General features: G+C 42.2%; 1 protein-coding gene across 4 annotated transcripts in view; it reads left to right on the top strand.

Annotated features, from left to right (window-relative positions):
• The window catches only part of Atp8a2 (ATPase phospholipid transporting 8A2), a 639,008-nt gene that overhangs the window by 569,080 nt on the left and 44,805 nt on the right, over positions 1-25,123 (top strand). For all 4 annotated transcript variants that reach the window (XM_078015676.1, XM_078015677.1, XM_005337571.5 and 1 more), the window contains 2 exons: positions 17,618-17,706; positions 23,925-24,029. In XM_078015676.1, the coding sequence (XP_077871802.1) occupies positions 17,618-17,706; positions 23,925-24,029 (194 nt within the window). The remainder of the gene's footprint in view (positions 1-17,617; positions 17,707-23,924; positions 24,030-25,123) is intronic.

Here is a 25,123-nt window from a genome sequence, read left to right as displayed (position 1 = left end):
TTTGGACCCTGAACATATCCACCCATGCAAGCTGATTGTCAACCCTTGCTTATCCCACTTCCTGTTCTCCAGGCACTAGTTTCCGGGGTCTCTGGCTTCTCTGTTCCTTTGCTCTGAACACATGATCTCGCCTTCTGCCTACCCACAGAGATCAAGATCACTCCCCACAGGTGTTTTCAACATCTCCCTCCAGACCCAGATGTCATTTCAGAGAGTCACCTACTGATGTGATCTTCCTTCTGTCTCTTGGTTTAAGAACTGGCCTTGAACTTCCAGAGTCACCTCTTCCAACTTGGCTCCTGAAGCCACCACTGTCACCCACATTGGGGTCACTCTTCACTAGTCCCCTCTTGATTCTTCCTCTCTTCCTTCTTTCTCCTACCCTTTTATCTTGTCTTTCCGGCAGACTCCCTGAGGTATGACTCCTTCTCTCTCTCTGTCTTTCTCTGTCTCTCTCTGTCTCTCTCTGTCTCTCTCTCTCTCTCTCTCTCTCTCTCAACCTCCCAATTCAGGTGTCACCCAGATTCTAGCCTCAAGCCTTTTCTTATTGTATCTTCCCTTTCTCTGTGATCTTGGGTGTTTCTGCAGGTTCACATGTCTGCATGTGCAAACAGAATATAGCACCAGTCCACCTCTCGTGGAAGAAACTGAGAGCTTAAGTTCCAGGTTCGGATGACTAATTCAAATAGTGATTCTGTCCCATCTCAGCCATGAGACCTGGCTAAACCACTTGACATTTCTTGACCAAGCTAACTCATTTGTGAAAGAGGAATTACAAATGTGCCCATCTCCCAGGTTGTTAAGAAAATAAAGTGAGCTTACTCATTGACAGGACCGAGAGTGCAAGCACAGAACACATGTTCAGGAATGGGCCCCTTATCTGTGGTTTTGCTTTCTAAGGTTTTAGTGGTCCAAAAACACTAAATAGAAAATTCCAGAAATAATTCGTTAGTTTTAACTTCTATGCTTTTCTGAGTTGTGTGATGAAATCTCGTACCATCCCACTCCACCACCCCTAAACCGTCAATCTTCCCTTTGTTCAGTGTATCCATGCTATATATAGTACCCACCCATTAGTCTCTTGGTTTTCATATCTACTGTTGCAGTATTGTAGTCTTTGTGTTCAAGTAACCCTCTTTAAGAGAGAAGAGAAACCACATTCACATATCATTGTGTTTTTTTGTTTTGTTTTGTTTTGTTTATCAAGGATTGAACCCAGGGGCACTCAACAGTGAGCCACATCCCCACCCTCTTTTATTTTTTTATTTGGAGACAAGGTCTTGCTAACTTGCTGAGGCTGCTTTTGAACTTGTAATCTTCCTGCCTCGGCCTCCAGAGTGCTGGGATTACAGGCGTGTGCCTCACATGCCTTTTAGGATAGTACATTATTATAATCTATTTTATTGTTAGCTATTATTAATCTCTTATTATGCCTAATTTATAAGTTAAAATTCACTGTGTGTGGATATAGGAAAAACCATAGTGTATACGTGTGTGTGTGTGTGTGTGTGTGTGTGTGTGTGTGTGTGTGTGTGTGTGGTTTCAGGCACTCACTGGGGTCTTGGAGTATATCCTCTGCAGATAAGCAGGATGACTGAGCTCTTTACTTGCTTCACAGTCGGCCTCAGCAGCCTCACATTCACTGAGAACTCCAGACTCACCTTTTCTCACACTTTACAAAACTAGAACCTCCTGATTTTCCAACAAATTCAGAGTTACCAGGTCTTCCAGCCCTGGTCCTCCCTCTCCCATTGCTGGCTTCTGCTTCTGCTGGAGCTCCATGCTCCCCACTTCCAGTCCGAGTTCACATGCGCCCCCTCGGCTGTTTCAGAAGCCTTCTCACTGAGCCCACAGATTCTGACCTCGCTCAGACTGCTCATGTTCAGAATGGAACCTAATGAACCACACACAAGGGTCTCTCTTCTAGAATCTGTGTTACTCTGTTCTACCTCAAATGTATTTCTCTATTTCTCCTACCTTGACCCACACCTGCTTCAGGACAAGCACTGTCCCTCTTATTTCCTGTGCAGTCCTGGTAGTGGCACACACTGAACTATACCTTGGCGAGTCCACACTTGTGGGCCACCCCTTTAACCTAGCATCTCAGGGTTTGGGTTGTGTCGCAGTGATGGAGTACTTGCCTGGCATGCATGAGGCCCTTGGTCTCTTCCCCAGCACCACACACAAAAAAGAAGCAAAAATAACCACAAAAAACTAGAATTTTGTGCTGGACTTCATACCACTGGGTCGTGAACTGGGATCCAAGAAAGAAACTCACCAAAATCTATGACAAATTTCACACATAGAGACAAAGGCCATGCCACTTGCTCAATGTCTTTTGAAAATAAATGCAATATTAATCATATTGCGGAGACCCCTAGCTGCCTTCCAGATCTCTCTCCCCTTGACAGAGAAATATCCTCTGTGATGTTGACAGCTTTCCTGTATGTATTCTATGTGTATAAACCTGTAGAAAATGTAGGTAATACACTGTGTTGACTGTGCAGAGTTTTGAAATTTTATATGTATAAATTGAATCAATACCTTTCTCAATGCTGGGTCGACTGTTTTTGAAGTTTATCTATAGTGATATAGTTGCTTCATTTTAATCCATTTCAGTTATATAAATATGCCCAAATTCATTTCTTCTATTGATAAACATTTAAAGTCTCTCTCTTTCTTTCTTTCCAGTAATTACCAAAAATGCTGCAGCAAACATTCCTAAACATATACGTTTATAGACCTGGATGAGTTTCCCAAGGGTATAGAATTGGGAATGGAATGCACATTGGCAACCTCTCAAATTGTGGCTTTCATTTAGCTTCATTTGTGGTGTCTTTTGTATAAAAGATTTCCACTCTCATACTGTCAAACTCATCACTTTCTTCCTGGGTTTTGCAGTTTGTATATTTTCTTAAAGCTAATCAAGGTAATAAATATATTCTCCTTTATTTTCTCCTAAAAACTTTTAAATCCAGTCAGCCCTGTGTTCCTAGGGGTTCTGCATTCATTTTTTTTTTAAACCAACCATATTTTTCAAAAATGTTCAGAAAAAAATCCCATCTATACAGAACATAGAGACGTTTTCTCTTATTGTTATTCCCTAAACAATACTGTATGGTAACAATTTAACATAGCTTTTACTTAGTACTAGGTAGTGTAAGTTATCTCAAAAGGGTTTGAAATACACAGGAGGACATGCATGGGTTCTAGGCAAATGCCATGACATTTTACACAAAGGACTTGAGCATTTGTGGATTTTGGCATCTGCAGAAATCCTGGAACCCATCCCCACAAATAGCAAGTGATCACCATGAAATCTTTTATCTACCTGGAAGAGATGTCTGCCTGTAAATATCAAAGAGGATCTAACGTGACATTTCCCACCTGGATGAGTAGTATCTCATTTTGAGTTGACTACCTTCCTGCCGACAGTGGCCAGGACACTGGACTGCTAGACACCAAACATTGTCAAGCAAACTTTTCACATCCAGGTTGTCCTGAGCATTGCCTGTGAAGGAAGGGTGTAAGCAGAGGCCCCCCTAATGCTCTGATGGCTGCAGAGAGAGGAGCAAGAGCATTGGCCTCCAGGGGATGAACCTGGAGAGCATCAAAATGGCCTGCAGTCCAATCCCTGTGTGGGAGATTTGTCTCTAGGGAAATTCTCAGAAGAATCCTAGAATCTCTAGGAGAGTTCAGTCTGAGCATTTACAAGTTTGAAATCCCTGGAGAAATTCTATGTTGTCACCTGGAGACTTGTTCTTCTTACTCAAGTGACTGTTCTTTTATAAAAAGGATTATTTTGGAAACTGTTGATGCCCTCTGGGATGATTTGAAGACCAAGTGACCATCTTGCTTCATGAGTACCAACTTTCATGGGACTCGTCCTGCTAGAAATAACCAGGAGCCATGAAAGCCAATCCAGTCCTGCAGCCTATCCAGAGCTTCAGCCCTCTGTTAGTGGATGTGCCCCTCGGCATGTGTCAACCAGGTCCAAGATGGAGCGGCTTTGGCTATGTTGAGTGATGATGCATGGCTGCTTGCTCAGTGTGCACAGTGGCACTGCGGGGTCATAATGACAGTCTCTGCACACGGCCCAGTGATGGAAATCATCATTTTAAGATATTACATTTTAGGCAGAGTAGAAAATGGCCACTGTCAGAAATATAGTGAAAAGATGAATGAATATCTGTTATAGCTAGACTAGGATTTCTGGGCTAAAATGGAATCTGAATTATACATATCTAAAGGATTACGACTGATTAAAATAGAAGCTATTGAAATACTAGCAAATCGTACTACAGTAAGTGCTAGTAAGTTATGAGACAGTAAAGTGGTTGCCTATTAAGAATAGGGATCTTTGGCCAGGTGTGGTAGTGCACACCTGTCACCTTAGCAACTTGGGAGGCTAAGGCAAGAGGATGGAAAGTTTAGGCCAGCCTAGGCAACTTAATGAGACCTTGTCTCAAAATAAAAAATGAAGAGGATACAGGATATATCTCAGTAGTAGAGCATCCTGGGTTTAGTCACCAGTACCATAAAACAAAACAAAGAATATGGATCTGTGAAACTGTCTCTGAAATAGACACTGACTGTAGAATCTGAGGGACCCAGATTTCGGTCCTGACTCAGCCCCTTGCCCATGATCCTAGGTGAGCTGCTCAATTACTGAGCCTACTAAATCATATCTCCCTGGCAGGATTTTTGTCTGAGGCTTATAAATAATGCATATGGGAGTAGCCAGAGAAGAGAGATTTGATACAAGAAAGTAGACGCTGAAACCAAGGCCCATCTCTCACTTGTGCGTGAAAAAGGTTGTGTCATTGACAGAAATAAGAAATGCTAGAGAAGTGTTGGAAGGAAGTGAGTGTTGGTTTTAGACAAATAATATCCATGCGTATTATTTGGGATGCTCTTCGTGAGAGTTTGGAGTTTTTGCAGGGCATACTGTATCCAGCAGTGTGTGTATATAGACAAACAACTCGTCTAATGACATGCACCATGTTCTGTCAAATGTGTGCAAATGACTGTGGGGGCAGAATGGGAGAATGAGCTTGCTTCGATTCTGTGTCTCTACTAGGTAACCCAGAGGGTGACACATCAGGAGTGTGCTCAAACAGTGCTGGCAGAAGGAAGGCTGTCGCTGTGAAGTTATTCGTTATTAGTCTCACAAAAGAAAGAAATGAACTTTAATCATAAGAAGGTTGTTTTTTGTGTGTTTTTTTGTTGTTATTGTTGTTTGTTTTTTGTTTTATTTCATATATATGTGTGCAATGCTGGGAATCAAACCCCGGTCCTTGCACATGCTGCACAAGCACCCTACCACTGACTCCACCCTCAGCAGAACTATTATTTTAATTCTTAATTTGGCACCCACAATGGATATTTTACAGTCTTCACTGGATTATCCTGAAATCTTTATTAAGTTCTTTTAGCCCCTCCCAAAACACTTTTTTTTTTCTATTTAAAAAAAAAAAAAAGAAACATGAACTTTGGTGTGGAGAAGTAGTAAAAATGGGTAAAAGAGAAAGACCAGGGGTGAGGAGAAAAGGGTTGGGGGGAGAGAGAGGGGGGGAAAGTATGTGGAAGAAACCCCCTAGGGGCCTACAAGCTGCTGCTAAATTTCAGTTGCAGTTGTCAGAGTTAAAGAAAACATTGGAGAAAATGTCTCATCGCAGGGTCCCCGGATTGTTGTGCTGCGGGCAGGCTGGCTGAGGGATGGATGGCAGCCAGCTGGCAGGCACTCAGACGCCTGGTACCGTTAGCCAGCCTCTGAGCTCATTTGCTCCAGCTAAGTCATTTTACAGTCAGAGCTGTCTCGAGATTACCACGAGGCACCCTACAGATGTTTGGGTTGGGGGGAGCAAGGTAGGGTTTGAGGAAGGAAGAAGTATGTGCTTATTTTGGAAGGGTTAGCCCCAGGGCTTCTTGGGATTCTGCTGAAATGGAATACTCTGGAATAGGAACACAGCTAACTGTAGGCCAGGCATGACAGCCCTGTGAGATGGGCACTGATGCTTTTGGTTTTACAAAGGGGGAGACTGAGGCACCAAGAGGTTAATCAGTCTGTTTAGGTGCTGCAGCCCAAGGCTTGGAGGTACAGTTTCATCCTGGGTCCGTCTGAAACCGAAACCCTCACTCTCTACCACCATGCTCAGCTACTGAGACTGTCACTGAGAACCCGGTGACCCTGCTCTCTCAGTTCCTGTTCACTGTTACATAGTGAGGTGACCGAATGCAGTGGTTGTGTTCCCAAGAGTCCTTCTCGTAGATCTCAACTGTGAGATATCAATTGAGACAGATTGAGAGGTATGGCCAGATGGAAGGGGAAAACAACTTTGATTCATGGTGCTGACCAAGAGGAGCCTAGATCTCAGAAAAATCATGATAGAAGCGTGGTTTATTCCTGGCCCTCTGTGTCCACCCCAGCATGCTCATCTTCTCCTGCTTACATGGTCCCAGGACGTCCTATGCCCACTGATAGGCCACCTGATGTCTTAAGTTATCTTCGATCCCAGATGGGCCTTCCTGACTCTTGATTCCGCTGTCCTCAGACTTGTCTGTAGAATGGATGCCTCCAACACTGGAGAGGAGGAGAAACACACCTGGGAGGTCTGGGTTCTACCTTGTGTCATTGCACATCCAAAGTCAGAGTTATTTCAAGATCCTAGTTTTAGGTAAAAAGAAATCAATCAGGTGTAATGAGAAAATGTCATTGGTGGTAACAGAAATGACCTGTTTCCCAAATATGTGGGCAAGTCTGGAGATCCAGGAAGATATGTCTGGTTTGTCTTGTGATTGAATGTGATGACCAGGACATTGGAGTTCCAGTTCAGGATACATGAATCTCCAGATCATATTAGCTTCTTTTTTTAAAAAAAAACAAACTTTTTTAGTTGTTAATGGACACAATACCTTTTATTTTATTTATTTATTTTTTATGTGGTGCTGAGGATGAAACCCAGTGCCTCACAAGGGCTAGGCAAGTGCTCTACAAACTGAACTACAACCTCAGCTCCTAGATTATATCAGCTTTTTAAAGATGGTTGTGAATGCACAAAAGAGTGATTGATGGGGTCTTTTTAATGAGATAAAATGCCTCATATTTAGAGTATGTTTGTGTGTACATACATTCTATGAATTTTGTGATTTTCATCATCTACGTCATCATTAATTACAAGTAGAAAAGTAAGAGACTAGAGAGATTGTCCTTCCAGAGTCACCCCTATCAAGCCACGTGGGTGGCAGCTCTCAGAGTGGGAGAAGTCTCTGCCACCATCAGAGACAATTACTATCTGTCTTCAGCTATGGTTCCTGTCTGCAGAAAAGCCTGATGGTCCCCAGTTCTGAAATCCCTTTTGCATTCTCTGATAAGGATAAGACAAGCAGATGGCAGAGAGCTGGATGTTCTACCAGAGTGTGACTCTGTAGGATGGAGGAGACCTCACTGACATCTCAGCCCCGTGGAAGCAGCTAAGGCTCTGGAACACAGCTTGCACTGAGAATGTCCCTTCTCTTCCTGAGCTGAGCACTAGGTGCAGACTTCGGATGTGGAGCTACAGGGGCGTTTTTCAAGAACAGTTATCACTTCCTTTTTCCTTTCTATTTGGGAACAAAGTTGTTGGTACCACCTGAGGGTGTACTCTGCCTATCGTCCTACCAAGATAAGAAGTATTGCTTGGCATGCCACAGTGAGGGGACCTTCACCTTAGTTGTTTAACAAAAGCAGAAGGTAATGGATAGGCATTAGCACAGTGAGTAGTGCTTATCCTTAAGTATAAAGAACAGATATCAGCCAGGCAGCGTGGCACATACCTCTAAACCTAGCAACTTGGGAGACTAAGGCAGGAGGATCACAAATGTAGGCCAGCCTTGGGGACTCAGCAAGTCCCTGTCTCAAAATAAAAACTCATTGGTAGAGCTACTCAGGGTGTAGCTCATGGGTAGAGCACTTGCCTGGCATGCGCAAGGTCCTGGGTTCAAAACCTAGTACCATCAAAAAAACTAAAAAGCAGGTTTTAGCTTTCTATCTGCACACCATCAGTATCAACAAGTTCTGTTTGTCAGTGATAAGCAAATTATTAGCAGTATCAATTTGGGAAATCTGAAGTAACCTGTAACTTGACTCTTCCACCTGATAATATCAGTGAAAAAAACCTTCTCCTGACAAGTTGGAGCAGATCATAATCTTTTGGATCCAATTCCCAGTCAAAACTCACTCAGGAATCACTGTTAGCGTCCTTATGAGAAGGGACACGAGAGAGCTCACTGGCACTCTGTATATGAAGAAAATGGAAGTTATGTGAGCACACAGTGAGACGGGGTGTCTAGGGAACATGACCACGCAGGCACTCCGGTCTCAGACTCCTGGCCTCCGGACCTCTGAGGAAATGAAGGTCAATTGCTTAAGTCACCCATTCTGTGACTTTTATTCTAATTTTTTATTTGTTATTTTTAGTTACACATGATGTAGTATGTATTTTGACATATCAAACATACATGGAATATGACTTCCCGTTTTTGTGATCGTACATGATGTGGAGTTATACTAGTCGTGTATTCATATATGAACCAGGAAAGTCATGTCTGATTCATTCCGCTGTCTTTCCTATTCCCATCCATTTCCCTTCCCTTCATTCCCTTTCGTCTAATCCAGTGAACTTCTATTCTTCCCTCTCTCCTGCCCCCAACTTATTGTGAGTTGACCATCCACATGTCAGAGAGAACATTCAGCCTTTGGTTTTTGAGAATTGGCTTATTTCACTTAGCGCGATAGTCTCCGGTTCCCTCCATTTACTGACAAATGCCATAATTTTATTCTTCTTTAAGGCTGAGTAATATTCCATTGTGCATGTGTACCACATTTTCTTTAGACATTCATCTGATGTAGGACCCCTAGGTTGATTCCATAGCTTAGCTATTGAGGGTTGAGCTGCTATAAACACCGATGTGGCTGCCTCACTGTAGTAAGCTGATTTTAAGTCCTTCTGGTATATGCCAAGGAGTAGGAAAACTGGGTCAAATGGTGGTTTCATTCCAGGTTTTCTGAGGAATCTCCATACTGTTCTCTGGGGTGGTTGCACCAATCTGTAGTCCCACTAATGACGTATGTGTGTACCTTTTCCCCCACATACTTACCAACATTTATTATTACTTGTATTCCTGATAATTGCCATTCTGACTGGAGTGAGATGGAGTCTCAGTGTAGTTTTAATTTGCGTTTCTCTAATTGCTAGAGATGTTGAACATTTTTTCACATATTTGTTGACTAATTGAGTTTCTTTTTCTATGAAGTGTCTGTTCAGTTCCTTGATCCATTTATCGATTGGGGGTTTTTGTTTTGGGTTTTTTATTTGTATTTTTTTTTGAGTTTTATATACATCCTGGAAATTAATACTCTGCCTGAGGTACGGGTGGCAAAGATTTTCTCCCATTCTGTGGGCTCTCTATGCTGTGGTGTGACATTTTGTTACAGTAGCCTAAGCAAATTCAAGACCAGGCAGTTCAGACCTTCACAGAGCACATGGCCCCTCAGCCTCTCCAGAAACACTTCTGGTCCCTCTCTTTGTTCCTTTCTGATGCCCTTCCTCAGCTGTGCACTCACCAGGCTTTTTATCAGAGGTTGATTCCTCTCTGCGGAAGGAGGGGTGTGCAGATCACCTCCTTGCCCCACTTTGCGAGTCTGGCTGATCTTCCGATTGTGCCGCCCAGGTGTGATTCAAACGCCACAGCTACCAGGGAACAGATGAAATGAAAGTGTCTATTCCAGGGCCCAGGTTCTGGGCAATGTGGGGAGGGCCAGAGATCAGTGCCCATCTCCTCTTCTCTCAGAGTTCAGATGGTGACAAGGAGAAATGGTCATCTGCCTCATTTTCACCAGTATCTTGGTCAAATCTTGGGCTTTCATGTAGAATAGAATATTCCAAATTACCAGGGGCTTGGCCGCTGTTAGCATCTCATTTTTCTCTTCAGGAAGGTAGATAGCTTTGCTGTGTCAGCACAGTGCCTTTCCTGGTTTTCTGTAAAAACCACACAAGGATCGCAGCCTAGAAAAAAACTGATTGTCAGAATTGCCTGTGAGCACACAATACACACGATATGCCACAGGAGCGCGGGGCCCAGCATAACTTCTGGAAGCCGCAGTCTCACCCCTGCCAGAGGCTTGGCATCTGGACAGCTGCTCCCCCCCACACAGGGGTGGCAGAGACCACAGTGTGTGTTCAGCAAACATGGCTCATTTTATGTCATTTCTGAAAGCAGAAGAGACTCCAGATTGCTTGTTTTAAAACCACCCAGGACCAGTTTTAAACCAGCCCATTTCACCTTAGAAATAGAGCATCATATGGCCCCAGAGCAGCAATATGCATTTTCCCTGCCTGACCTTCCCCAGACCACACCCTCTGCAGAATGGTGTTAAGAATGGCCCTGTCTTGATACCCAAACAGCCCTTCACGTTCTTATCTGCAGGCTCTGCATCAGCAGACTCAAGCAACCCCAGACGAAAATTTTTTTGAGAAAAAAATTTATGTTCATACTGAACATGCACAGACTCTTTTTCTTGTCACTATTTCCTAAAGAATACCCTAGTGTAACAACTATTTCTATAAAGCATTGATATTGTTTAAGATATTATAAGTTACCTAGAGATGATTTAAAGTCTATAGGAGGAAAAAATAAAAAAATAAAAAAAATAAAGTCTATAGGAGGATGCATGTAGGTTCTATGCAATCGCAAAACCATTTTATGGAAAGGACTTGGTATCCTGGGCATCCTGGACCAACCCCTGAAGATACTGAGGGAGGACTATCATGGCTTAGCCAAGTTACTGGGAAACAAGCAAATACAAACAATACTGCCATTGGATTAGACCAACCACTTGTTCTGGAAAATTAGGTAAATCTGCTAAAGTGAAAAATGGAAAATTTAAATGACCACAAGTCATTTAAAAGTTGTAAAAGAAAATCAGTTAAGAATTTGAGGAACAACCTGGTGTAGTGACACACGCCTATAATCCCAGCAACTCAGGAGGTTGAGGCAGGAGGAACACAAGTTGGAGGCCAGCCTTAGCAAAACTGAACACGACCCTCCAGCTCAGTGGTAGAGTTTCCCTGTACCCACAATCCCCTAGTACCACTCACACAACAACAACAAAAAAAAAGAAAAAATGAGGTATTTTCTCACCTTTCTCTCTGGCAAGCTGGTAAGTAGGCAAATTATAGTAATAGCAGTCTGCCTCTTCGTACCCTGTTTGGGAAATGTTTCTCACCAACCTAGTGAATACACAAGAGTCTAAACATCACCACTGATTTGAAAACAGAAGTGCACCCCATGGTGCATTCCTGGGAGGAGTAGGGTCCTTGGTTCACTGCAGGGTTTTCTTCCAGGAGCTAATAACTGTCTTGGGCTGGCCTGCCACTCAGTGGAGAGCAGCCCCCCTGCCTTGGGGCTTCCTCTTAGGTAGCCCATGGGATGGTGGTAATATTTCTCAGTGTTGTTTGCACACGTGCATGATATCATTACTCCAGTGAACCACAAGAGTGGCTAAAGTAAAAAAAAGATGGCAGAACTGGACGTTGGCAAGGACTTGGAGCAACTGGAGTGCTCACACATTTGCTTTGTTCCATCAGCCACTTTGAGGAACTCTGGCTGTTTCTTAAAAAATGAACCTTACACTTTCCATATGACAAAGCAGTCCCATTCCCAGGTGTTTACCTAAAAGAAATGGAAACATATGTCCACAAAAGAAGACTTGTACAAACATGTGCATAGCAGCCTTGTTCTCAATAATAGGCCCAAACTGGAAACAACCCAAATGTCCGTCAACGGGAGACTGAATAAACAAATTGTGGTATGTTCACACAATGGAATACTATCCAAAATTTTAAAAGAATGAATTACAGATCCATGCAACCAAATGGATCAATCCCAAAGGCATTATGCTGAGTGAAAGAAGCCAGGTTCAAAAGAATTCGTACTCTGTCATTCTAATTAAGCGAAGTTCTAGCCAAACTTAGCTGTAGTGGCCGAAATCAGAACCAGTGGTTGCCTCGTGAGGGTGGAGAGGACTCAGTGGGGTAACGGAAATGTCCTATATCTTATTACGGGCAATTGTTACCCAAGTGTAGACAGTTGTCAGAAGTCTTCAGGCTAAATATTTAAGATTTGTGCATTTTAGTGTGTTTAAATCATAACCCTCAAAAAGCACTGCCTAACCTCTAGCAGGGTAGATACGATTGTCCCAAGCCTAGGGGAAGCCTGGGGATTTGGCTTGGTACCAGAGCACTTGCCTAGCCTGCTGCAGGCCCTGGGTTCTATCCCCAGCACCACACACCAAAAAAATAGGGGATGCTTTTGAGAAACAGTTATCAAGTTATATCAAGGAATCACCCCTAACTTCAGAGGTTTCCCAATAGTAAGGTTCACTGAAAAACTTCCTTATGCTAAAGTAACAAAAAAAAAAAAATTAGTAAGACCCAATGTCAAAAGGAGTGTACTCATTATATCTTTGTTCATATGCTGCTACCTTTGTAGCAATGATATGGTGAGATGGACATTTAATTTCTCCCCCTTTCAGTCACAGATAATGGTGAGGCCAAATTGGCAGATTTTTATGCCTGGAGCTATGGGTTCCAATTTCCTTGGTGCAGGTGTGCTCTGACATGCCAGTGCAGTCTCCTCAGGATCAAGCATGGGGGTAGTTTTTGAAAGGTTGTAGATATAAAGATACTTATGGGATCGAGGGGCTGCTTGAAAATTCATCTACATTCATGCAGGGCTTCGGAATCCTCTTCAGAGAATGTTGCCAAACATTGAACTGAGAGGTCTTTCCCCCCTTTGCAGTAAATCTAAGCTTAAAATTGGCACCAGGCAATAGGCAGTGAGTAAGGGGGATAGTGGGTGTGTAAATGATTACAGGAAATGAAGAACTAGATTTCAGCCTGGGATTGCTTCCTCCCTCCTCCCTCCACGTTAGCATGGCCAGTAACTGAGTACTCTTTCTGATCATGGTATTCTCTTTCTTGCTGCATCCAAAAGTTAACACTCAGCTGTCCTTCCTTCCACATGTGCTGAGAATTTGCATTCTCAGCAGAGAACAGTGTGCAAGGCACACGCACTTCCAAGCCACGCCTTTCAAGGGACCCACAAGTCCCACTCCTGTGGACTGTTGCACAGACATCCCGAGCAAATAGACTCATTGAGTACATTGCTACCCTTCCCAAAACAGCTCATAGTAAAAGGAGAAGAGGATTCACTCAGCTTTTGACAGGCACATTCATAGAAATCGAGGTTTTTAGAATGCCAAACCTCAAAAGCAAAACTGAAGCATTTTTGGCCTTTGAATGGAAAAGAATGGGAAAGGTGACAGAGAGGGAAGGAGTATTCTTACAAATCCAATTATTCTTAGGGTTCAGTCTTAATTTATCATTGTGATTTTGTTGCTGAATAAGGATGAGTTGGAAATTTTTCCCCCTTTTGTGCTTTAGTGACATCATAAGTTTTCCCAATTTCCTTTTACCTAAAATTTAGTGCAGGAGGTATTAAATGGAAGTTCAATGGCTACCAGGAGTACTGTGCTCTCTTGAAATTCAGACGCATTCTCTTCTCTCTTTTCTGGAGATACAGGTGCAGGGAGTGGAGAGGGAAGTTCATCCCTCCTCCCATTTAGGGGTGTGTGTAGGGTCCAAGGACAGAGAGGCCTCAGTTTGGCACTGGATGACTCTACTCTCTGGTGGCAGTGCTTGAGGGAAACTGTAGACAGTGTTTTGTTTTTGTTTGTTTTTATTTCTGTAAAATGGGGCCTCTGGAGCATTGAGTGCAGTGCTTACCAGAAGTCTTGCCACATCATGATAATTCAGTGAATCTCAGTCTCCTTCTTCTTGTAGGCAAACTGTTGCCTTTTCTGTCTTTATCATATCTTTTCAAATTCACCACCTGACCTAGCTCCAGTCCTTCTGGCCTCTTTTATAAAGTCTCTTCTAAGCTGCACCACCTTCAGGTCATGGCTGGTCCAGCAGTACTGTGGATGGGTATGTCTATGAATCCCTGAGGCCCAGGTTTGTGGTGGTCCCTGGTTTATGCCCCTGTCTAATCCAAGGCAGAGCTGCCCAATGTATTGGCTTTGACATCAGACAAGGCTCCAGTCTTGCATCTGGCTCTCACCAGCCTGGATCCTAATGTATAAAGTAATCCCACCCACCTGAGCCTCACTTCCTTATAACTTACTTTGTGGGTCCCACACGTTTGGCGCCTAACTGGTTAACAGCTGCTGGTTGAGTCATCTTAACTGAAGGTGCATTCTTCCCATTGGGACTGTTAGCACATCATAAGGATGTTTTTTAAAACCTCACTTAATAGCATTGAGGGGAGGGGGTAGAGGCGCCATTTGTCACCTAGCCCAGCTCAATAAACATTTTAAAGCTGTGGCCTGAGGAGGGTTTTAGGACTCCAAATCTCAATTTGCGAAAATCAGGTCAGAAGCCTGCCTGAGACACACCTTTAAGATGAGTTATGTACACAATATATTCACAGCTCCTTGTTTTAAAAACCAACAACAGGAACCAGGCCTGATGATGCAAGGCCTGTAATCCAAGCTATTCAGGAAGCTGAGGCAAGAGGATGGCAAGTTTGAGGCCTTCGTGAGACCTTGCCTCAAAATAAAAAATAAAAAGGGCTAAGATGTCGTTCAGTGGTAGGGCACTTGCCCAGCAAGCAAAAGACCCTGGATTCTATCTCCATCATCTCGACTCATCCCCAGAGAGAACAGCAATACTTTCAAATCTCCATTTAACTTTTGTTAGTTTGGGATGGGGTCTTCATGTTTCCAATAGGGGATTTTTTTTTTAAGTTCATTTTCCTTTTTTTCCTTAGCAACTGAAGTTCCCTGGGTTTCAGAATCTATTTTAAATAAGACTTCATTATTGTGAAATGACTGTATTCTTTGAGAAATATACCTAGCAGATGACCCTGCACATATCCTCACAAGTACAACTTGCACAGATCCACCTTCTGTGCTCACAACAGATGCCCCAGTCCTACCAGGCTCCAGAGATGCGGTCTTCCAGTGGGAGACTATCCTATTCCTTCCTTGCAGTTTTCTTGGTTGTAGGGGAGGTGAATAAACAAGTAAAACTTGTTTTCTATAAAAGAAACAGGAAGTAGTGATACAAAGTGATACGAGAATACAAATCACTAATGATGTCACCCAGGCACTTGTTAGCTTTTCCATTCTGTTTCTACAGAATATGTAAGCATGTAGCTACTCTCAAATCCACCAAGGGTGGGCCACCCCACTGTCTTTGAAGTCCCAGAATTATTTGTTTTAAAAGGCAAGAACATGCCAGAACAGGACTATAAAAATGATGGCAGACACCAATGTATTTTGACATATGTGTCATGCCCAACACTTAACTCAAAGATGCACTGATGTGGGTATAATGGGTGGGGACAGAGCGGATTTCTCCCCCCATCTTCATCAGACTAGAGTCTTTAAATATACTGACAATAATTGACAAGGGAAAGATTCACAGGAGGAAAAAAAACACACATGTTTATTTATGGGCACAGGACATCACAGGAGGGCAAGTACCAAATCAATTATGAGGTCTAGAAGCTCATACACCCTCTTCATAGGGGAGAGGAAGTGGGGGAGGTGGGCAGTTTTTAAGAAAGAGGGGGACAGAATGAGGCCAAAGGGGCAAATTCCACTTGGCTGTGGGTGTAGTATCTGATTTTCCATCACTTCCTGCATGCTATGAGTTTCATCATCTTCTGTTAATGACATTTCAGTAAGATGATTGAAAGCAATTATGCTCCTCCTAGGTGGATCTGTTCTTGGATAAGGGAACTTCAGAAAAAGAGAAAAGAAATATAATGTGACATCTCTATGTCAAACATACAATTATATGTCTCTTTAGTGGCTTCACCAAAGGGCGTTGTATGTAGGTACCATAATATATTTAATAAATCCTCTCCTTAGATATCTATTTCTTATTTCTTTGCTAGTATAACACTCTTAGAAATATTCTTGTCTTGTTGCTTATTCATACATTTTATTCCTTTCTTAGGATGAGATGAGAGTTCTAATTCATACGGCAAAAATGTTCTCACATATTTTTAAGGATTTAAATCTTTCTTTCAAAAACTGGTATTCTCATTTTTAGAAAAGGAAAGCAAGTCTTCCCATGCCAGAGTTGGAATTGGGCTCTTTTACCCCAAACATCACTGCTTCTGAGCTGAATTGTCTTAAATGCCAAGAAATACCAAGCCCAGTAACATATGGAGCTCAGAGGCAAAGAGCTGTGGATTGGCCAGAAAGGCAAGCATGGGTATTCAGGGTCAAAGGTGGGGTTGCTTTTAAGGCACAGGGGTGGGGAGGCCCACAGGGCACATGGAGCTACAGGATCTATAGCTTGTGCAGCTGTCTGGTTGGAGCAGAAAATGGAAATCAATGAGTGAGTTCATTCTCTGATGCCAGGCTGGGGCCAGAGTGAATCCAGCCTTCATTGTACAGCCTAGACCAAGCTGCTCTGGGGTCTTCCAAGCCCAGTGCCTGCAAGGGTCCCCAAGGTCACTCATTCTTGGCCTCTCCATTCTCACTTCCTCTATAAGCTTTGCCCCACTATGCAACAGTTTCTAACAAAACTCATTGGATGAAATGATGGAGGTCTCCAGAAAAGAAAACTTAGGGAGCATGAACTCATAGTAACTCTGGGTCCTTCCTCCCGCCCTGCCGAACCAGCCTTCCAATTGCCTGCCGCTCTGTGCTTCCATTCTTGGCTCACCCAAAACCAAAATTTAAGAATCTGTACTCTCCAACCCCCCGCCCCCCACCCATTTGCAAGCAAGCTCCTCTCTCCCTCTGCTTCTGTCCAGAGTTTCTCACCTAACACTGAACTTCAGCCCTGCAGCCCTGTCCCACAAAACCCTCTTTCCCCATTACCTCCCAGACCATCCCGGACTCGGCCTGCCAGGAACGAGGAGGTCCCATAGAAAGCTACTCTTCCCCATCTGTTGAATCCTGTTTATCTTTCCAGCACCGACCACATTCTGTCATCTTTAAGAAGTCTACCCAGAAACCACATAGGATATCTCTGTGGTACTTACCAAACTCTCTGCTGTTAACTGCCTGGATGCCAACCAATGAATCGGAGCCTATGAATTCTCCTCTTCTATGTGGGAAGAATTCATGAGGCCTTGCACCCCCGAGTGTCTGTGACTTGGGCACTGGTCTGTGAATGAATGAGCTGATAGGCAAATGAGTGAGAGGAGACTAGTGAAGCAGAGTTTATTCTAAAGGAGCCTGTTGGCTCCAAGATTTCCCTCAAAGAAGGATCTAGACAGCATTCTGCTCAGAAGGGGACTTGAAGCTCCTTATCAAGTACAGAGAACAACACAGGTCCAACTAAAAGAAGAGAGGTGAAAACCCACGGAGATCCAGAGGGAAGACATCCTCTTCTGACCCTGTAACAGCCTTCCCAGGTTTTTGTCTTACCTTTCACAGGATTTAATACTTTCTATTGGTGTTTTTGTGTTGCCGGAGGTTTTTATGTTGACTGAATTACATCTCACTGTTTTTGAAAGAAAACCTGTTAACATATGTGTGATCTGTTTCTTGTAGGCAACCATGGTCCTGAGTTCTGCATACTTCTGGTTGGGATTAATTCTGGTTCCTACTGCATGTTTGCTCGAAGATGTGGCATGGAGAGCGTAAGTAGAAAATGAAGTTGTAGACCTAAGTCTAGCTCACCTGTCCTTAACAGCATCTCTCACCTGAGCCCTGTCACAGGATATTAAGGGCAATGGGAATTCTGAATAATAGATTTCCTGCCACCACTCAGAGAAAAGGGTGGTGGTGGTATTTTTGTTTTTGTTTTTAACTTGTGCTTCATCTTAAAAATGAAAATTTAGACTCAAAGGAATCCCCAGAGAGTCTGTGTGCAGGTCAATAGAGATCTTTCCTTGTACTTGATCCTAAGGAAGAGTTTCTAAATGCAAATTCATTTCATCAAGTTAAAGAAAGACAGAGCTGCTCTGGGGTTTTCCAAGCCCAGTGCCTGCAAGGGTCCCCAAGGTCACTCATTCTTGGCGTCTCTGTTCTCACTTCCTCTATAAGCCTTATCCTGTTCCTCCCACACTCAAACTTCGTTCTGTTTATATCTTAAACTCGATGCTAAGTGATCACAAACATGGTCTGCCTTTAAATCCCCATGCTTAAAGGAAAATTGTGTAAATGTAAGTCATGGCAAATGAGAAAGAAGAAGTTGTCTTCATTTTTCCAAACAATTTACAGTAAGAATCCTTCCAAAAAAAATTCTTCTAGGGACTTAGTTTACAGATCTATGAGAAAATCAAATCACAAAAGTAAAATTATAATGTAGGTTGAATAGGAAATAATTCCGGCTCAATTTTTGTTTCTATACTTTAAAATACATTGTTTCCAATTTAAAAAAAAAAAAAAAAGTTCTCATGACATTGTTAAGCACCCCCCAACACACAAGGAGGTTCCAGTGGAAGCTGGGAGCAAGCAGTTTCCAATTTAAAAAAAAAAATTCTCACTGTATGTCTTGTGTATCTTGTGTACAGTGTAGAAGAAGCAACTCAGTCCCAAGATAACATAAATTTTAATTTCATCCAGGAACGAAAGAGATCTTACTCCAAATAAGATGATACTGATTTTGGTGTGAGTAAGCCCAGTGCCTCCTACAAATAGTTGCCAGCATCCCTGAAAATTGAAACTCCTACCTTGGCTTTCCTTTGGGCAAAGCATAATTATTTTGAAGCCCTGAGGTAGAGAATCGAGACTTTAATCCAAATGGTCCAGAAAAAGACATCAGATTGCATTTTTATACTCCTGTTCCTCCCACACTCAACGAGAATTATTCTTGCCTGACAGTTAAGGATGTCTTTTGAAAAAGTCTTCTTTTTTGGCATTATCTTGACAACCCAGGATACCTAATGCAACAAGAGAAGGGTAAAGGAATTTTATAGCACCTAGTTTGTTTTTATTTTCTTTTGCTTATTAAGTTTTCCAACTGTTAGTAAAAATTAAATAATTCTAACTTCCTAAATGTTTTGACTTACCCCTATTTTCATGTTAGATGTTAAAACTGTGTTCTGTAAATATCAGAATCAGAATTTTTGAAAATGAAATGTGGATTATGAGCAGAAAAGATACTTTCTTAATCTTAAAAAAAATAAGAAAATATTAGTTCTACTATTTGGGTTTTTTAACAGTAAATATGTAACTTTATTGAAGGAAAATCTTATGCTGCTTAAGACCATACAATCATGGTCTTTTTGATCTTCAATTAGTACAGTGTTTTCTAATACACCCTGCTTCTGATGCTAAAGATAAGGACAATTTATGATGAGAATGGAGATACGCAGGTAAAGAAAACTCCAATTTCGCATCCTACTGTTCTTCTCAATCCACAGAGTACTTCTTGCTAATACCTATAGTATACAGTTGTAGTTGGAAATTTAACCTTGGCATAAACTCTGCCTATATCTCTGCTATCTCATATGGTAGTCATTAGCCATATGTGGCTACATAAATTTAAATTAATCAAAATTAAATTTTTGTTTTTTGAGGAGTATGCCCAGTGGTGGCACACAGTATGTTTATTCCCTAGCTGAATTTGTCCAATTCAATGTTGTAAGAGCGTCCATTTTAGATAAATACAGCATGGCAGCATGGCCTTAGCTACATCAGATAGTTTTTTTCAATGTGAAGTGATTGAGAATTAATAACATGCTTATACATTAGTCTCAGACTGTCTTATTTCTGCTATCATAAAGTTGAGAATGTGTTTTTTGTGGTACTGGAGATTCACCCGAAGGGCCTTGTGCATGCTGGGTGAAGTACTCTACTATTGAGCTATGTCCCCAATCCAGCTATCCTAAATTAATGTTGTGAGAACTTTTTTTTTTTAATTGCTACTTTTGCCAAATGAGACTTTAGCAAAAGAATCTTTCTTCCACTCAAAGAGAGTGTTTGTAGATTAAAACGTCTACATGCCTCCCTATCTGTTCTCTGGATCCTTTCCAGTGCATTCCAAATCCCCCCAACAGGACTTGTTTTGGGTTGTGTTTGTAGTACCCAGCACTATAAAATTAGCACTATTTACATTTTAACAATGATAAGCCAAATGACACTGCTTCCAGCTCCACCATATGGAAAGAGTAAAGTGTCATTTCCTTTCCAAGGAGTTTGCCAGCTGGGTTTGAAGCAGGGACCAAGGCCCCGCCAAGGAGGTTTCAGTGGAAGCTGAGAGTAAGCATGGAAGGTTGGCCTTACAGGCTTATGTCCAGTCCTAGCATTGGCCCAAATACAGCTTTTCCCAGGAGTGACAGCTCAGATTCTGGCATACTTCCTGAAATGTGTTTTTATCTTATTTTATTTGGGAAAATAGTCTTCTGGGGCACTTGTCCAAAAAATATGCCCAATTTATATGTCTGTTTAATGTCTAAACTACAGTTATCCCCTCTCCAAAAACAAGAATTTTGAGAATATCTTTGGGCATTGTCTCTCTGATCATGAGGCCTGTATTGTATCTCATACCCCAACTCTGAAATATTCGTGCAAGCAAATAAATTTGGAGGCTCATCCATCCCAAGGGGAGAAATCATATTATGAATGCTCACCTCTGGGGAGGCCATCGTGCTTACCTATGAACTGCACCTTTAGAAAACATGTTCTGTTTTATAGGATTTGTTCTCCCCTACCCCTTCCTATACACGCAATGAAAAGGTTAATCCTGGTTGTCCACAAGCATCCATCAAATGGTTTCATTTGTCAGATATTCATTGCTATGATGCACCTTGAACCTCCAAAGAGTTTTAAATTAGTGGATATGAATTAAGGAGCAGCTGGGTTCAAACCCACCCATGTGCTTCAACTCCCAGCTCTGCAGAACTTGGGTAATGGCTGGGCATGGCAATGGTAGGGATCTTCGGATAATACTGCTGGGTGTTCCACTATTGCCTTGGAATATTCAAAGAATTATTTCTTTGGTCTTGAATTTTGTGGTAATGCTTGTCCACTCTTGTTCTTTTCTCTCTCCTTCCTTCCTTTCTTCTTTCCTTCCTTCCTTCCTTCCTTTCTTTCTTTTGAGATGAGGTCTCTCTTTGTGGCCCAGGCTGGCCCCAAACTCCTGGGCTCCAGCAATCTTACTGCCTGAGCCTCCAGAGTTCCTGGGGTTACAAGTGCGCACCATTTCACCTGGCTGGTTATGTTCTATTTTGAAAGGGCTTTAAAATCCAAGCAAATGGCTGCTGCCTTATTCAAATAGACTTCTGTGAGCACCTAAGAAAGTGAGCGAGTTGCTCCATCTTTCCACATTTTCCCCCTCTCTTTGCCCAGTCTCTCACTTCCAATTCAGGACCTGGACTGTTAAGAAGAGAGAAATGGAATGAGGTGATTCAGTCATTTTTTTTTCCATGAAGTCTGTCAACTTTCTGGCTGAAGATCCATTATTAGACTATCTTTGGTCAGATTTGGATTGTCATAAAATGCTGGCCCTATTATTCTGTTCACTAGAATTTTTATGAAGGACCAAACTAGCCTATCTTTTATTAAATAATTGGTTGATCACATGTGATATATGTGATCAATGAGCAGTCCTATTAGAAGCATGAAGTGTAAATTGCCCAAAACTATTTTAACACCCTTTAGCTTACACTCTTCCAAATGTTTACCTATGACAGCTTAGGTGAGCTGCCACATACAGATTCTCATCTAGGAGAAATTTGTCAGTTTTACTTTATAAAAATAATACAAGATCAAGACCACTGAGCAGAGAGGAACCAGTTTCCTTTTCTTGAACTATATCTCCTGCCTTTTACCAGGCATCACACAATACATTCCCCAATTCCAGAATGACTTCATTTCCTTCTTATAATCCCAGATAGGCAGTTAAATGGCAATAAAAGGTAATAAGCAATTTATATATATATATATATATATAAATGGGCCTTGATTTTTTTAACATTCTAACTAAACCAGTTTCTCTTGAAGTACATTATATTTCCATTTTCATCTGCAGTTAGAATTTAACATTTCCTTCAGACTTGCTGTCTTTACACACAAAAAGAGAACAGAAAAACATTTCACAAAGATGAAAAGTTCAAGATCCTAAACCAAGCTATTTCTTTTAAGAGATACCCTTTGCTGTATCTGAAAGCTCAAAGGGACTCCCTGTCAGTAACCAGTCACCCTCACTCTGACCCTTCTGTGGTCTCTGGCGTCTTGAGTGGGGTGACAAACAGCAAGCCTTGGGTCACTGGGGATAAGCCCTTGACAGATAATTGGGCTTATTCTCTGTCAAAGCTGCAATCCATAACCTGGCTTACAATGAAAACTAAATTACATACCAGTGGCTAATACTTAGAAGTCTGCCTTAATAACCCATAATTGAAATTTTTGTCTACTCATGTAGACTTTGACAACGAAGATTTTAGACTCATTTTTCTAATTCAACCTTATTAGGAAAAGGTGCTCCAGAAAATGGTTTCAAATTGCTAGCATCCTTTTTATTCAAGTGTTTACATGCACAAAGAATAGCCTGATCATTCCCAGCATTGCAATACTGTGTTCCCAAATAGCAGTAGCATTTCCAGGCCAGCTCCCAGGAGCCAGCCTAGTGGGTATATTATCAAATTACTGAGAGACACTTTGATACAGATGGTCCTGAAGTTAACAGTGGGGGCCGATCTAGAGGTTGACAGTCCTGTGCAGGAGGAAGATAGGATGATGGAGTGAAGATGGTCCTGAAAAAAGTGAGAACACATATTCATTCTTCAGGACTAGCCAGACATGAGCTCTGGAACCTATATATGTGGGATGACTCTGAATGGGGTGGGGACTCTGATAATAAGCTACTCAGTTGGCTTATTATCAGTATAATCCCATAAGCCCAGGAGATAAAAGGTAAAGTTTGGGACCCAGCTATTCAGTAATATTGAACAGTACACATTTTAACATCCTTTGCAACTGTCTCCTTTCCTGCAAGATGTTGGCTGTTTTCTCATTTATTGCTTAAATTAAAATTCCACAGAGTCTGCTTTGAACTGTGGTATTTTATCAATCCCGAGTCTTGGGACACTGTTTGAAGTAATTAAGGTATTACGTGTTAAAACCTGTGTGGTTTTTCTCTTGTTTACTTTGTGGGAAAGGATGACAGAAGCATATACAGTATCTTGGTGCTAATACACCATTATAGATTAACGTGGAGTGTTAGATGACTCGGCCTTATCTCAACAGGCTTTCTGTCCTTGAAGGCAGAAGTCAGGCAGCAGGAGAATGTGATTCTGCGGAAATAGCCCACATCGTCAGAATGTTCCCAGATCACGGTTTTCACTTCTGTACAGAAGTGCTCAGTTGTTCTTTTTATCTCTTGGAGTTCTCACCTTTATTTATATTGAAAAGAAGCTAATGCAGCGCTTTCCATAATAAAGGAACCTGGAAAGTATTGCTAATATATGAGGCCTTTCATTTTACCGTGTTCCTTTTCCCTCATCTAGTCTACACCTTGTGAGATATCTTTTTTTTCCCCCATCTATATCATTTCCAACCAGTAGCTCAATTTTAGCTTTGTTTAGGCTCAATTGTTTAAAAATTTCAGGGCACAGATGCAAGGTTTATTTAACAAGGAAATAAAACAGAGTACTCTGGTATCGTAAACCCCATTACTGCTATGACAGTGGCCCTTCTCACACTAAAGAAGGAGGAGGCACTGCTAACCCCTGGGCTCTCTGATGGCTGTTGGGTAAGGATCAAGGAGCCACAGGAAGAAGACTTCGAACATCTTCCGGAGCTTCTGCCTCGTCCAGAGGGCATCTAGGAGTGGTGGGCAGGAGGTGACCAGTCTTCCCAGATGTGTCAAGTTGACAGGCCGTATTCTTCGTGTCTTCTCCTCCTGATACAGGGCCAAGCATACCTACAAAAAGACGTTGCTGGAGGAGGTACAGGAGCTGGAAACCAAGACCAGAGTGATGGGGAAAGCCATGCTGCGGGACAGTAATGGAAAGAGGTGGGTAGTTCCATCAGATTATGTACAGGACATAGCGCTTTTGGCCCTCCTCCCTAATTTCCTTCCTGTGTTTCTTCATCTCAGTTTCTGATGAGAGCAGCGTGCTCAGATTTAAGCTTTTGGGTTACTGTCTAAGAACTTCATCACAGTGAGATTTAGATTGTACCCTCTGACCTATCTGGCCCAGTCCCACCTATACGACTGGGGGTTTTATTGAGTTTGGACATTGTATTAGTCAGCTTTTTGTTGCTGTGATTAAGATACCCAACAACAGCTTAGAGGAGAAAATGTATATTTTGACTCATTGTGTCACAGTTCTCAGGCCACGGTCAACCATTGCTCTGGGTCTGATGTGAAGCAGACCATCATGGCAAAAGCGTGGAGGGAAGCCACTCAGTTCATGGTAACCAGGAAGCAGAGAAAGAAACTGAGGCACTGGGGCCAAAGACACACTCCCAGGGACCAACTTTCTTCTCCCACACCCCACCTGCCTTTAGTTACCACCCACTTAGGCCATTTGAACCAGGATGGGCTCATTAAGTTTCAGTTCTCATTATCTAATCATTGCACCGCCCACATTAGCATAGGAGCTTTTGGGGGACACCTTAAATACAAATTAAAACCGGCATGAACAAAAAAACTACATGCAAAGAATTGACAATGGAACATGCTATTTCAAGGTGAAAGAGTGCATGTTTAGCAGTCTTACCTGATCTTAAAGTCAGGCTTTTAATTTCAGACCCAACCATTGTACCCAAGGTTGAGCATCTGTCATGAAGTTGTGCATGCTGAATAAAGCGTATTTTTACTTACTTGTGTAAGTCTGTTACAGAGTACTTCAGTTGTACCTGGGGTTGGGGGTTATTTTGATGAATTACTGTTTTCTATTGAGTTGAAAAAGTTCCTGGGAATTATGACACAGAAGCTACTGCTGGCTGTCCTTGCCTTTTGGAGGATCAGCCTGCTCTTTCCAGCACTTAGCAGTATGCTGTGTGAGTAGTATTTATTTCATCACATAGACTAAAATGTTGTTAAGGGCATTTGTTTAAAAGCTGTATTACCGAAGGAGATTTCCGTGTAACTGGGAACATCTG

This window comes from Ictidomys tridecemlineatus, chromosome 6 (genome assembly GCF_052094955.1).
Source record: "Ictidomys tridecemlineatus isolate mIctTri1 chromosome 6, mIctTri1.hap1, whole genome shotgun sequence".
NCBI lineage: Eukaryota > Metazoa > Chordata > Mammalia > Rodentia > Sciuridae > Ictidomys > Ictidomys tridecemlineatus.
Note: the sequence above shows the minus strand (reverse complement) of the source record. Positions and strands in the feature narration are given on the sequence as shown.